Source organism: Clarias gariepinus, chromosome 1, assembly GCF_024256425.1.
Source record: "Clarias gariepinus isolate MV-2021 ecotype Netherlands chromosome 1, CGAR_prim_01v2, whole genome shotgun sequence".
Lineage (NCBI taxonomy): Eukaryota > Metazoa > Chordata > Actinopteri > Siluriformes > Clariidae > Clarias > Clarias gariepinus.
Genome location: NC_071100.1, coordinates 26,196,423 through 26,211,536, shown reverse-complemented (window position 1 = coordinate 26,211,536; position 15,114 = coordinate 26,196,423). Strand labels below are relative to the sequence as shown.

Genomic DNA, 15,114 nt, shown 5'->3' with positions numbered 1-15,114 from the left:
TTAAAAGACACTAAAGCACTTACTACCCCCAGTCTCTCTCTCTCTCTCTCTCTCTCTCTCTCACACACACACGCACACACACACACACTTCCAACTTTACCCTTTCTCCCCTCTCTTTCTCAAATCACAGTTTTGTCAGTGTGTGTGTGTGTGTGTGTGTGTGTGTTGGGGCAGCGAACTTGATCCCTTGAAGCAGAAAAGGGATGCCGCAATCTCGGAGTTAGGTTGCCTAGCAATTTCGGGTGCTTTGAGACAATGGAATACCTTTTGAATCAACTAAAGCCCCCAGCCCAAAGCCCACCACTCTTAAACACTCTCTCTCTCTCTCTCTCACACACACACACACACTCACTCAGCTATTTCTGCAAACATGCATATAAGTATCTTCTGCAAACATTCACCAACAATCAAAATCTAAACTCTTGTAGAAAAAGAACAAAGAGCGATTTTCTTTCCCATAAAATAATTAGTAGATTTCTGGAATAGTTGTCATCTCAGGATCTCATCTGGAGGCCCAGCCACCATCGAGACCTGATCAGCTTGTTGCTGCATGCATTCAGAAAGTGAAAAAGTGGTGCTAAGAAAAGGTGATGTGATGTAGGCATGGTTAAAGAAAAGTACATCACTGATTAGATTTGATTTGATTTGATTTCCGCTGATCACTTTTTATAAAATTCTTAGCCAACAAATATTTAAAGTGTTGTCCATCCTGCTGTTTAAACAGACAGATAACATACCTTGAACACACCATTACAGCAGGAGTGGTATTAATGGGTGTCTGTGTGCGTGGGACCTCATCTTTAACAACTCAACAAACATCTGACTAACAAGACTAACACTAAACAAGCCACCTGCCCCCATGTTTCATTCCATCTCAAATGGACACCAAACACACTGAACACTCTGAATTTGGATCACAACAGGTAAGACAGATAATAAACCTGACACAAACTGATACATGTTTAAAATCTAAATCTCATTAAATCTCTATATTTAGCAAAGCAAATGGTCCAGACAGCAGGAACTCACCAATTCATACAGGCTGCTTTGTGGAAGCAAGGATTTGTCTTTGAAGACATTGCAAGCCACTTCAAAGGAGATGTGAAAGAGAATCTGACAGAGAAGATACTGAACTGTGTGAGTTCTCGTCTGTGCACCTGTGTGTTTTTCCATGTGTGTATGTAAAGATAATCTGGACACACCCACCCCTCTTATGCTGACCTGCCTTCGGCCACTCAATCGCTGAACACTGCTAGGACACAAACGTCTCCGTTCCTCTTAGCCAATCAGACGGCTCGTGCAGAAATGCAGCCAGCCACTCATGCATGCTGAGAGCCTCAGCAGCCACGAATAACCTCAAAGCAACTCGCCTAACAAGATGCACCCTGGAAAGCAGCCATTTATTAAATATGGGTCAGTCCTTTTCTTGTGGAACCACAGAAGGCATGGGAGCAAAGGAGAGGAACAATGCCTCTTTTTTTTGCTATGACCATTTCACTAGGCCTGTTTTGTTTTGATGTTTTTTTTTTTCTCTCCACTCCTGATTCAAGATTGAACATTTACAGTTGATCAGATTGAAGAGCCTGAGGTGGAAAGAAAAAAATATTCTTCTCATCAGAAGAAAATTTAAACAAAATAATCTATAAAATGGTTTTCTCATAATGCTAGTCCCTACCAGGTGTTATTATCAGTCTCTCCTGATGAGAAGTCAAAAGGTTTATGATTTACTGAAATCAGTAGAGAAAATGTTAAAGAAGAAACCAAATGTTAAATCCCATTTAAAATAATCTTACACTAAAAGTTCAAATTAAACACTAGAAGTTCCTAACTCACTCTCACTTACTCATCGCATATACCACTTTATCCTGTATTTAGGGTCGCGGGGAGCCTGGAGCCTATCCCAGGAGACTTAGAGCACGAGGCGGGGTAGACCCTGGAAAGGCTGCCAATCCATCGCAGAGCACACACACACTCACTCATTTACAAACTACGGGAAATTTGGGAACACCAATCAGCCTAATCTGCTGGTCTTTGGACTGTGGGAAGAAAATCAGAGTCCCCGGAGGAAACCCACCAAGCACGAGGAGAACATAAAAACTTTATGCACACAGAGACGGGAATTGAACCCCGACCCCGGAAGTGCAAGGCGACTAAGTCTTTAAAGGCTAACCATTACACCACAATGTAATACCGTTAAACTAGTAAGAACAGTGTTAATTCAGCTGTTACATGTACAGTATGTGATGTTAGACCATGATCGTCTGATACACTGATGGTCTACAAGGTTAAGTCATAAATTAAATCCATGTTATAATTTTAAAATAAAAAATGAATAAATAAAAAAAAGTCACTTACATGAATATAAAATGTTTACTACCTGTCAAGCTTCATTACCTAATTGTCGACGTATGTGTGTGTGTGTGTGTGTGTGTGTGTGACTCACAACTGAGAAAACACCTCCTTAAATACTTGCTGCCAAAAACAACTCAACTCATCTCAACATGATTGCACTATTGCAGGACTGATTGTGATTCAGAAATGACTCTAGGAAAATAGGCCTTTCACAGGTTTCATTGTCGTGCTAAAATACTATTGAGAATTACTATTAAAACCAAAAAATGTAAAGACTTGATTTCAAGAAAGGGACCAACTTTTTCCCCTACGTCTAGCAGTTAACATACTGTACGAGTACTGAACAGAGAATAGTTCCTTTATACGTCTAGTATTAAGTATGTTGACCTTTTGCAGACGCATTACGTCAGCTGCAATAGTGGATGGCAGAATTCAGTTAACTAACATTTGGCTACTACTGTATGTATTTTTGTTGATAATTACTGTCATGGTGTATTTCAGAACTGATGATGATTACCTGACTATCTATGGGGTTACCTGATGCTTTGTCACAAAGATAAAAGAGTCAGAGCGAATTGATAGCTCTTGTTCTAATAATTATTGGCATATGTATGTATTAAAAATATATTAATTTTCAGGTGTTTGATTTGTTTTCACATTGTGATTACCTCGGACGGTGTACAAATATGTGATTTGGAGGAGTTTGCTAGCAGTAGAGTTAGCGTTCGCACATTGTTGCAATCGACACAATGCTATGGAATATGCTGAGCTTTATGCACCATACAATGTTGTGCAAGAAATGTTAACTTATATTTACATCTCAAGCTTTATAATTAATAGCTAACTAACAGTTCTGGGGTCTGAATCCCAAATAGCATTACATGAAAACTTAGGATGATGAATCCATTGTCACACACATCAAGTAGTGTGCTTGTTATGGGGTTAGAGAGGGATTTGGGATTCAGCCTGTGTTAGAAGCTAGTTAGTGTTGCACCTCAAAAGGAACAAGTCAATTTGGAACAATTTAGAAGCAAGTCCAAGTGTTTGTTAGGATTACATAATGTTATCATATGTGTTTTCTTGCTGAATGTGATTTCATTTTGAATGTGAGTTTTGGCACAGGCATCCTGTGAGTAAGGTCCCTTTGGGCGTCCAGAAGTGGGCGGCAGCATGACGGACTGACATTGTGACGTAAAGTGCAAAAGGACTAAGCAAATATAGTAAACGTACCATATGTCATGGTTTCTAAATTGTCAACAACTGTGGCCATTAAGACGACTCAAAACTAAAACAGATGTTCTTAGAGAAGAGTGTCAGCCTATGTGTGATCTTATTAGAGAACTGTATTAAATATTATTTGCATTTATCCAGAGTATTCACTTAACAGATTTCTTAATTAGCAGATTATAACCATGGCTTGTCAGACAACATGTGCTGTGGAGAAATCACTTACTGTTTGATTTATGGACAAGTAATCCGAAGCAGCCTGGTCTATCCATGCCTGTTGCCAATTCACGTACTATGGCATTGCTTCTATTAGTATAACTGGAGGAGCCTCACCACAGCAATCTTAAATTCTCAAATCTGATTGATCAATAGATATTGATTATTTTTTTATAAAAGAAGTCAGTAGTCAGTAGAGCTGTTTGCACTACGCTGTGTGCTTAATGCACTTTTTTGCTTTATGTAAAATGATGTTTAGACCATATTTACACAAGAAGTCTCTGGTGTCAGAACTTTGTAACAGTCAGTAGTCTTTCTGTCCTCAGTATCATAACAAGCTATAATTTGTTTGGCTGTCATAGGCTTGTCAAAGTTCTCATATTGTCTAGTTCTTTAAGTTAGCAGATGTCACAGAGCTCCACCAAAGTGTGTCTGTTATGCTCCAGCTGAAATACAACTGCATTTTTTTATATGTTCAACTCCCTTTATTTCAAATGCACAGTTTCAGTTTTTAGTCTCTACATATTCTGTAAAGCTGCTTTGCGACAATGACCATTGTTAAAAGCGGCAGATAAATAAAACTGAATTTAAAACGTAAGTGAATTACTGCTGAGCCACACCCCATTAGAGAACAGCAGAGCTGAGGAGCAAGCTCTTCTGGTATGATGTCACATTAGGAGACCTCAATGGCTTCTTTAAGCCACAGCCAATCAAAAAATAACAAGGGGAAAAGCAGGAATGCTTTTTTTACTCACAGTGCATCCAGAACGTATTCACAGCGCTTCATTTTTTCCACATTTTGTTATTTTACTGCCTTATTCTTAAATAGATTAAATTAATTATTTTACTCTAAATTCTACAAACAATATCTCATAATGACAATGTGTCAGAAGGTTGTTTGAAATCTTTGCAAATTTGTTTAAAAAAAAAAAAAAACACATATAAATACGTGACCACAGCCTTTGCTACAGTATGATACTCAAAATTGAGCTCCAGTGCATCCTCTATCCCCTGATCATTCTTGAGATGTTTTTACAACTTGATTGTAGAATTGATCAGAGGTAATTTCAACTAATTGGACATGATTTGGAAAGGCACACACATGTCTGAATAAGGTCCCACAAATAACAGTGCATGTCAGAGCACAAATTTCTGCAGCATTGAAGGTCCAGATGAGCACAGTGGCCTCCATTCTTCGTTAATAGAAGAAGTTAGGAACCACCATGACTTTTCCAAGAGCTGCAGATTTTTTTTCTGAGCGCTTCCCCAGACCTGTATTTTGAAACAATTCTGTCTCTTTGGTCTACAGACAATATCTTGGGCTTCATAGCTTGGTTTGTGCTCTGACATGCCCTGTTAACTGTGGGACTTTATGTGTGTGTCTTTCCAAATCATGTCAATCAGGTGGACTCCAATCAATTTGTAGAAAATCTCAAGGATGATTAGTGGATAGAGGATGCACCTGAGCTCAATTTTAAGTGTCATTGCAAAGACTGTGAATACTTACAGTATGTGTGTATGTTTTTTTTTTCTAAATAAATTTGCAAAGATTTCAAACAAACTTTTTTCACATTGTGATTATAAAGTATTGTTTGTAGAATTTAAATGAAAATAATGAATTTAATTAATTTTGGAATAAGGCTGTAACATAACAATATGTGGAAAACGTGAAGCTTTGTAAATACTTTCCCGATGCACTGTATGTCCCCCCTATTTATTAATCAATTAGAAACCTGCAATTGTTGCGGTTTCAGGAGAAAGAAAAACTAGGACATGCTGTTACTGGAAAAGAATCAAGCTCGGTGTTGTAACAGTACTTCAGCTTCACAACAGGTCACATTATACCCCTTCTATCATTGACTATTTTCTGAAAACAGCATTTCAGTTGTGTTTTTAGGTTTGTGATTTGGTGTTAATGATGTACTGTAAGAATCCCTAGAGTTGCTTTTTGTGCTAGATGCCTTCTCGGATTATTCATAGACTGAAACAGATATAAACAGTCCTAAAATAGAGAGATCTATGCACATTTTTCTACATTTCTAAATCTAATTTTAAGCTTGTGGGTTCTGGCAAAAGATTGTTACTCAATAGCCAATCAAAATACTGTAAAGCTTTTAAATGTCAAAGGTTCAGATTTTCCATCATTACAGTACAAACTAAGAGATTTAGAGCATCTTTGTGGCCACACCTGAGACACCAGCGCTTAAGCACTAAGTTCAAAGAGCCTTTGATCTCTCGTCAGTTCGGGTTCATCGGGGCACTACAGTAAATGCATTCAACTTGCAGTTTCATTCAAACAAAAGCGAATATAAACAAACATTTCCATCATCCATATTTAAGCTACTCTTTGGAAGGGTGGAGGACAGAGCTCTAGGAACGTTTACAATCAGACTGAAATCAAACTAAATGAGCATGGTATTTAAAAGAGCTCATCTAATTTTTCTTTCAAAAGATAGCAGCTGTCTGTAACATTTAAAACAATCCGTAGCACATAAACTCCCACGACTCTTTATACACAGTATACAGACAGAATTGGATTGTCAATTTGTTTTTATTTGATTTCATAAAACTCCTTTTTGCTAGGTTTCTTTTGAATGATATACAAAACATCTTAACCCATGCACTGGTCATGTGTCATGCAATGACGTGAACTTCAGAGAAGAAACACACCAAACATCAAACTGAGAATCCCCTAAACTGCCATTCATAAAGCAACTGTTATCATTAACAGCTCACCAAAAATTAAATATGCAGCATTTATACCATATGTGCCTACATAGAAAAATATGAACCACACATACTGTAGACACAAACATGCATAATGTCCACCCACTCTTTGCTGTTTAAGCGAAAAACAGTGTAACACAGGGTTCAGCAAGTACTGTAACACACACATAAACACAAACTCACAGAGCATGACGGACATCTGCTCATCCTCAACCATTAATCCATTAAAATGTGAAGAGCAAAGACGGACAGAGAGCAGAGGAAGGAGAGACCCGGGGTGGGAAATGCAAGCTGCATACAAACACATACACGCTCTCAGAACCGCCAGAAAGCATCCGCGTCGATGTATTCATTCAGTCGAGTGTAAGGATGAAACAAACAGACAGGAGGTGACTGTACGGTAAATTTCTCCCAAAACACAGTAAGGAGAAGTATGAATCACAGAAATGTAGATGGATTGAAAAGCAACGGATGAGACGGGCAGAATGTAAAGACGACACAGCGATAACATGGAGCAATACACTGGAACACTGGATTGCTCACACATACACACACAGGGATGTTTGTAATCATACAGTACACATACATTCAGGAATAGAAGACGTAGCCACTCACACACATACACACTCCAAATGACAATATGCGCAGTAATCTAAACATATGTCACTGACTTAACCATCAATACCAGATTCTCCTGAACCCCTTACACAAGCACAGATGAATCATGACACACACACAAACTCACAAACACACACCCTGCGGCTGTTAGGTTCCTACCTTGCAGCAGGCTCTGGAGGTTGAGCTGAGCCTCTTGGTGCAGCTCCTGCACACACTCCGGCCTACTCCACGAGCCAAACACATTCACATGCTGTTGCCATGACGATTGGAAGTGGGCCGTTCGCTTGCTCTCTGAGTCCAAGTTAGTGGTGGCTGATAGAGGGAGAGAGAGAGAGAGAAAGGGAGGGATGGATGGAGGGAGGGAGGGAACGAACAAGGGAGAGATCAGAGAGAGGGAGAGAGGGAAAGACACAAATAAAAATATGATATTTGCATAGGTATTATTAGGAAGCAAGGCTGGGTATTGCGGCGTTTGCGCAGAGACACTACAGCTAGCTGCACCACTGTAATCACAATAACAATGAATTTATCATTTATGTGTTTATCAGCAGAACCATAAGAAGAAGGCAAAGGGCGGAACACGTGCTTCATTTTATCTGTTTTTGTTTCAGTGGCAGTTCAGTGGTTAAGGTTCAGTGATCGTGATTGGAAGATTGCCAGTTCAAATCCCAGAACGGTTGGGGAGGCTGCCGGGCCACTGATCAAGCACACAACCCTTTACCTCAGGCAGGTAGTTAACATAGCTGCATTATGGCATTGTCATTTTACTGTTTTCATAGTACACATCTGCTTAAGCATTTAGGTATTGCTCTTGATTAGTTTCCTTAAATTATATATGATATTGAAATACCTGTGCTTAAACTGTGCAAATTAGAGGGGGTTTTTTCTTAGTCATTCATTCATCCTCAGCAACCTTCACTTGTCCTCCGTAGATACTCCAAATTATGACAAACACAGACATTGACTAATCCTGTACCAGCATGTGTTCAGGAACAGAACAGAGCATAAATGCAAGCAGACTTTTACAGAAAAACATGAAAAAAAATAGACATACAGTAAGTAGAACCTGACACTAACTATCCTTTCATGTGACATTTCAGCTGCGAATATAGTCACTGTGTCACAGAGTGAGAGCTAAAGAAGACGAACACTCCAGGACTAAGAGTGTACTGTAGCTCACAGTGGGTTTAGACTGACTAGTTTAAGTTATGGTCAGTTATGCAATACACCACCTGGCATATTCTTAAGCTTAGCTAAAGGCATCCAAATTAAATAATGATATTATTCCAGCACCCTAAAGCATGAGTTCCTTAACATGTGACGGTAATGAAGGAGAGGGAAAAAAAGAGAAAGTCATTCCCAGGAGGTAAGCTGTGTATAGTTAATTACTTCTTCCTTAAAAAGGAATTATTATATGATCCCACTCATTATCTACTGTAACACTGCCGGATGTAGGGACACATAACAGATCAGACTAAAAAATTAAATAAAAAATAAAAAAGTTTTAAGTTGTTCATTCAGACCAACATAAGGAAAAGTAAAGAGGGAAAAGGAGAAGGGGGCAGGCAGGTAAACGCGAAAGTCATATAAGGTTTAACATAAAAGGTATAACGTGTTAACGTAAAGGACAGATTAAGAATCATCTAAGGCACACTGATGGATAACTGACTGAATAAGTGCACACGGCATCCTTGGAAAAGGCTCATTTAAATACTACACAAAGATAACCCGAGTAAATACAAAATTCGGTTGTTAAATTATTATTTCATTTATTATGGTGGGGGTAGTGTGATGGTCAGCTTCAGGACCTGGACTACTTCTGCAAGTCCAACTCTAAACAGGTCATTCATGCTCGAAAACACTGGTACACAAGGTCAACAAAAAATTGCTATATATTCTTCTTTTAGAAGCTTTACACTATTATTAGCACGGGCTTTGCTGCATTTGGGAGCCATGATGCACTTTAACACTCGGCTCTGCTTGTCAACAGATAATACAGGCAACTGCTTGGGGCCCCAAACCAGTAGGGGGTCAAGAGGGCCGACAAACGTATTTATTGTTTATAAGATAATGGTGACGAATGGAGGTTGGAGAGACCCCCTCAGACTCAACAGACTCTAGAATCACCTCTGTAAGAGACGCATTCCATTGCGCATAAAAAAGATGAGATACACATGCTCTGTTTTCCAATCAGGGTTTTTTTTTTACTCTATTATAACCTTATGGGACTGTTCTGGTATAACCTTATCATGCTGTTCACTAATGTTTTAATGTCACTAATGTTTTCGTATTGTTTTAAATGTTTTTCATGATCCTAAACAAACGTTGTGATTAAAGATGTTTTGTATGCAACAGAACTCAACACTTTTATTCTTATTCCAATTTGCTGCTATAACTCAATATAGAAAACAATAAACTATCATGTTAATATTATATACACATATACCTAAGCAACATTATTACTAGTACTGAATTGCTTATTTACATGACGATAAACACAACTGCCGACTGATGTGACAAAAGTGTGGAAAGTGGAGTTATAGCATTTTGCAAAATCACACAAAATTCACACTGATGAAACAATTTTTAAATAAAATATTGGCATTTGTGCTCCTAACAGAAATAAACCAGGCACAAAATATTTCCTAGCAGATTGTAATACTAGCTTCTTTTGAAAATAAAAATAAAAATAATTATTTCTCAAAACTGCCAAAACGCTTCTCATTTTGCAGTGAAACCGTTCAAACAAATTACAGAACATTCGTTTTCTGTGAAACAATGGGTTTGGTCAAAACAAAGACTGTTACTCTATTTATTCACATAGCATTAACATTAACTTTGGATAGGATAAAAAAAACTAATGATATTGACAATCAGGACTAATCAGAAATCAGTGATGTGCTTGTATATTGAAAACGTGGTCTCCTGCAAATGCATTTAGCTGCTTTAGGCTATAGCATACAATAGTATGAATTTTTAGTTAAAAAAATCACTGAATACACCTTTAAGTGTGCACATGTGAATTGGTGACTGCCCCTATAGTGAAAATGTGTGTCAAGTAAGTTAAAATAAATAAATTAACAAAAGAATAAGAACAGAACAATTTAAAAGGTAGGAATTGGATGAATGTATTGGATGGACTCATTCTCTTTATTCAATTTCATTTCCTATTTTTCTTTGCACTGCAAGTACAGTGGTACCTCGGCATACAAAAGATTCTTCCTAAGAATTTTCGCCATAAACACTGAATTTTTTAAAGAAATTTGCTTCATGTGAAGCATTTTTGGCATATGAGCGACCGAGCCGAACTAAACACCAGCTTGCGCCCACCAAAGTTACACGCACATGCAGAACCCATTCAAAACATGCGTCAGTGAAAAGCCAAGCAAAGCGAGTTTACCTTTTCTTTTTTTTTGCATCCTGTGCAAGAAACAAAGACAGTAACAAGTATAAGCCACTTTCAGTTTAGTTTTTAAAGCAGCCAGTGCCAAAAGGAATCACATATTAAGCTTAAGTGAGGGTTAAAGTCTATTTGTTTCATATTTTACTTCATTTAGATATTTTACTTCAATTTTACTTTACTGTTTTGCATTTTTTTAATATGCAAACATATGATTATAGTTGAAAATTGGTAATATTGGTAATAGTTTTGGGTGGCCGGAACAGATTTTTTGCATATACATTATTTCCTATGTAAAAGGATGTTTTGCGATATCAAATTTTGTCTTAAGAACTCGCCTCCGGAACAGATTAAAGTCACATGCTAAGGTACCGCTGTATTCTCCTAGAAGAATGCCATACTTCTCTTTACCAGTTTACTCCTCAAAGAGAGAGGAGGGACAGAAGATAAGCAAATGTTTTTTGTGTGAAATTTAATTACAAGTTACTGCTACTAGTTAGCTGCATTTCTCAGTACTTTCTGGTTGTTATAATAAGTACAATAAGTTATAACATTTGATATCTTTAAAGTGTGTCCCAAAGATAAAACCTTTCAATGCTTCCTTTAAGTTAAATTGCTCTCTGTTTTATTCAATTTAATCTACACTCCAAGGTGGAGCTCCAGCAGGATCAGGTCATTCTTGTGCCATCTAATTCCCCACATGCACAGTGACTTACAGTGACATACATGCTATGATTAATTAGCCAAATATATTTCCATTCCATTAGCAGCTAATTAACTTGCATGAACAGAGTCAGAGTTCCAGGACATTAAATAAGACCCAGTGTGGCCCGGTGGGTAAACCAAAGTTCTTCTCAGTGTAAATCTAATCACTGTAGAGATCATTCAAAGGGGATCTGGGCAAGTCTACTAACTCTACAGCCAAAAACCCAGCAAGAGCAGAAGCTGCCATCTTTGTGCAGAACTTCAGTTTAATGTTTCTTAGAACACAAACAAACCTTCATGTACAGTAGTGGAGTAGATAGAAGGGCCAGAGGGGACAGGGTCAGAAAATACAGTACTGTGCAAAGGTCCTAAGCCACCCTTCTCTCATTTCTTTATTTTTTGTTTCCAGACTTTCTTGTATTTTTAACGCAGCCTTGTGGAGGAGTTCTCTAGGCTTCCTGGAGGGCTCTAATTATCAGGCCAGTCCCTGTCCCTGACCAGTTTCAGAGAATTTATTTGTTTCTTTCCTAAGCCACACAGTGTCCTATGAGTCATTCAAAAATAAAAACATCTAACTTAACACTCCGGAGAAGAAATCCCACCAAGCAGGAAGGGGAGAACCTGCAAACTCCATGCACACAGACCCGACGCATGAAATCGAACCCTCAACACTGGGGGTACGAGACCTTGAGGCTAACCACTTTGCCACCGTGCTAATACATGTGGAGCTGGTTTTAAATGTGTAATCCACCCCCTATACAGTAGGTACACTTCTGCTTTGTCCAAAAAAAACCTTTAAACAATCAAAAGTAAGTGAACTGCTTAAATCATACCATTGCCATTTTATCAACTCTAGAATATGCACATTGTCAGTGCTACACTTTTATCCATTTTATCCTGGAGAGAAAAAAAGACATCTGAAGACAGGCACATCAACTGAACTATTTTTTAAACTACCTAAGTACAGCGGAAGTTTGTGGGTGGCTGCTGTCAACAAAAGGTGAAAAGAAAGAAGCAGAATCATTTATTCATTTTTATCTCTTGTTTGATTGTTCTTCAGATTTGAGACCATTGAAGCACAATGGGTTCAACAAACACAGGGAGTGACTGGTAGAGTAAAACAGCTACCCTGTGGAACAATTGTGTGTGTAGGTCTTTAAAGGACTAAACTTTCATGTCGCTTGCTTCATATTTTATGTAGCTTCTGTAAAATCTCTATCTAAGTCCTACTCAATATCTCGTGTATAGCTAACTCGGTATGAGAAACACAGCATACACACACACACAGGAGACAAGTAGATGCAGGTGTTTTCCCTTGTGTAAAGCATACACAAGCACAGAGGACACACAGGACAAAAATATAATATGACTAGAGACACCCTTGCAATGATACGCTCTTTGTTTCAGGACAGATCATTCCTCATCATGCCTCCATCATTACCCTAGCGAACGTTTCACTTTGCACCATTTTCACTCCTTGTGTTCTCAAGAAGATTTTGGAGGAAAACTTGTGAAGATCTCACACAGTATGAGGAAAAAAATATGCTAGAAAGGTTAAATCACCATCTGTCAAGATCTCTCATGGAGAGAACTGAGCTTGCTGACAACTTCTCACGATCTCTCACACATGCATGAGGAGCCATTAAACCGTGTGTGGGTTTTTTTTATGCTGTGATAACAAGCAGAAAGCTGCCGAAAGTAATTATTTCCAGAAAGGAATTGTAGCGATAAAAACCCCGATTCAGATCCTCTAATTTTCTGATGCCTCTCTCATTCATTTTTGTCTACCTTTCTGTTTCCGCTAATGTGTGAGATTGCAGTCTTTCCAGCAAGTGAAGCAGATGCAGCACCTGATGAGGTTGTTACAGTATGTGGTGCACGGAGACCAGCACCCCTGATAAAAAGGGAACACTAAGGTGGGAAGTAGGATGTGCTGAAATTTTGCATAAATCACATCCAGACATCTATAGCTGGTTTAGTGTGGAATTAGAGGAATACTTCAGCATGTTCTCATCTTAAGCTCTATCCAATGCATTTGTAGTGTATATGGAACTGCAATGACACATGTTTGCTTGCTAGTCAGAATTAGACAGACATGCTTTTTAACCCATCTACATGTACTTTTAGATTACCAAAGGGAGATTTAAGTCAAAAGCTTTTCTTACTCTCAGTACAGTAAAAAATCTGTTGTAAACACACACCTAGGCTACATACAGGCGCTACAGATGTGGTGAATAGTATTCACTTTTAGATGCACTGAAATATCCTGTTAATATGCTGTGCTTGATATAGCAGAAGAGACATATGGATGATCAGAAGGAAAGCTGACCTGTGAGCTTGAGTACAAAATGAACAGGCACTGATGGGTGAATCTCTACTGCTTTCCTAACGCTAAAGGTTAATTGTGATCGACATCGGGTTACGGAGGTGAAAATCATGAGCAAGGAGACACAAGCAGATAAGGCTAATTGATTCCCCTGGTTAGTTAAAGTGCACTTTCAGGGTGCTTTCACGCCAAGTATGATTGGTTCATATTGTGCCCTGGTTTTAATTTTCATTTGTAAATTACTCCCTCCTCCCCGCTTCCCCCGCTAGCCAGCTTCCCAATACACTTGTGTATTTACACTCTCCAGTACAGCAGGTGGCAGTATGCACCTAGTTGGTTTGCAAGCTGCCAATAAACAAAAAAAAGAACGTCAACTTTTGTGCTATTCAAATTTTTGAAAAAGTTTAACCCACTCATCTGACTTTCTACAGTATGGTTTCAGCTTTGGCTATGTATTTCAGAGGAGGAGATCGGTGTATCTGTGCATGTATGCAAATTTAGGAGGATTCAGACAATGTTGATGACATTGATTTTAAACAGCGGTCCACTTCTGTTATCAGGTATGGTTGGCCTCTATATCTGATTCGAACCATGCCCACATGCACCATACCGTGCTTAAAAACAGATTTTTTGTGGATTTGAGCGTGGTACAGTGATTCATGCCCGGACAAGATATGGAGTGTTTACATTTGCAAACGTAAAAGACTTTGAGGTCAAGAGCACTCTGTGCCCGAGTCCCTAGTGTGAACACTTACACCCTTACAAGCTTGTAAATGGAAACAGATCTAAGGCTTTGATCGCAATCCAGGGTTGGTTGAGGTGATAATCATATAATACTTATAATGTTATAAAAGGTTTTACAAGACACATTTTTAAATCTATTTTGGATATTGTGAATTTTAACATTAAATATGCCACACCTATTTCTTAGCAAATGAAAATGTCTCGAATGTTTCTTTAATGAGATGATTAAAAATTAAGCATAAGGTTATAGGGTTTAGAAGGTTGTAAGATTAATCAGGTTACATAAGCTAATTAATTGCTTTCACACATCTCAAGATCTTAAAATCGGACTTTGATAAAAAAAATTATGTCTATAAATAGGTTTATTAGGCATACATTCGGGACTAATAAACAACAGATAATTACAGGTTTGCACTATATTAACATAATTCTTTGCATCTGTCAAATAAAATAGCCTATTCACTGATTATGCATTCACCTGTATCTACTTTTTACAATGACAATTTTTACAAGTTACGTTTTCTTTTGGAAAGTGCTTAAATAAAACATCTTTTTTATTTTAAGGCAGCTCTGATATAAGTGTAAAATCCACAACAAACAGTATAAAAACCAGAATCCAAATTTTGCTCTGTATATACTGTATAAATAATATTCATCGAACCAAGACCTTTCTATTTGTTAATTTTCTTATGTCCGATACACTATGGTTACTCTATATACATACTGTAGTACAACTCAAGAGAATACAAAATGTAATCAAATGCTTGTAATGAAATCAAATGCTTATTTAATATGTATA

The 15,114-nt window shown here is 38.0% G+C and overlaps 1 protein-coding gene across 5 annotated transcripts in view; it reads right to left on the bottom strand.

Annotated features, from left to right (window-relative positions):
- The window catches only part of nhsl2 (NHS-like 2), a 79,548-nt gene that overhangs the window by 8,658 nt on the left and 55,776 nt on the right, over positions 1-15,114 (bottom strand). For all 5 annotated transcript variants that reach the window (XM_053497521.1, XM_053497522.1, XM_053497523.1 and 2 more), the window contains one exon: positions 7,300-7,452. In XM_053497521.1, the coding sequence (XP_053353496.1) occupies positions 7,300-7,452 (153 nt within the window). The remainder of the gene's footprint in view (positions 1-7,299; positions 7,453-15,114) is intronic.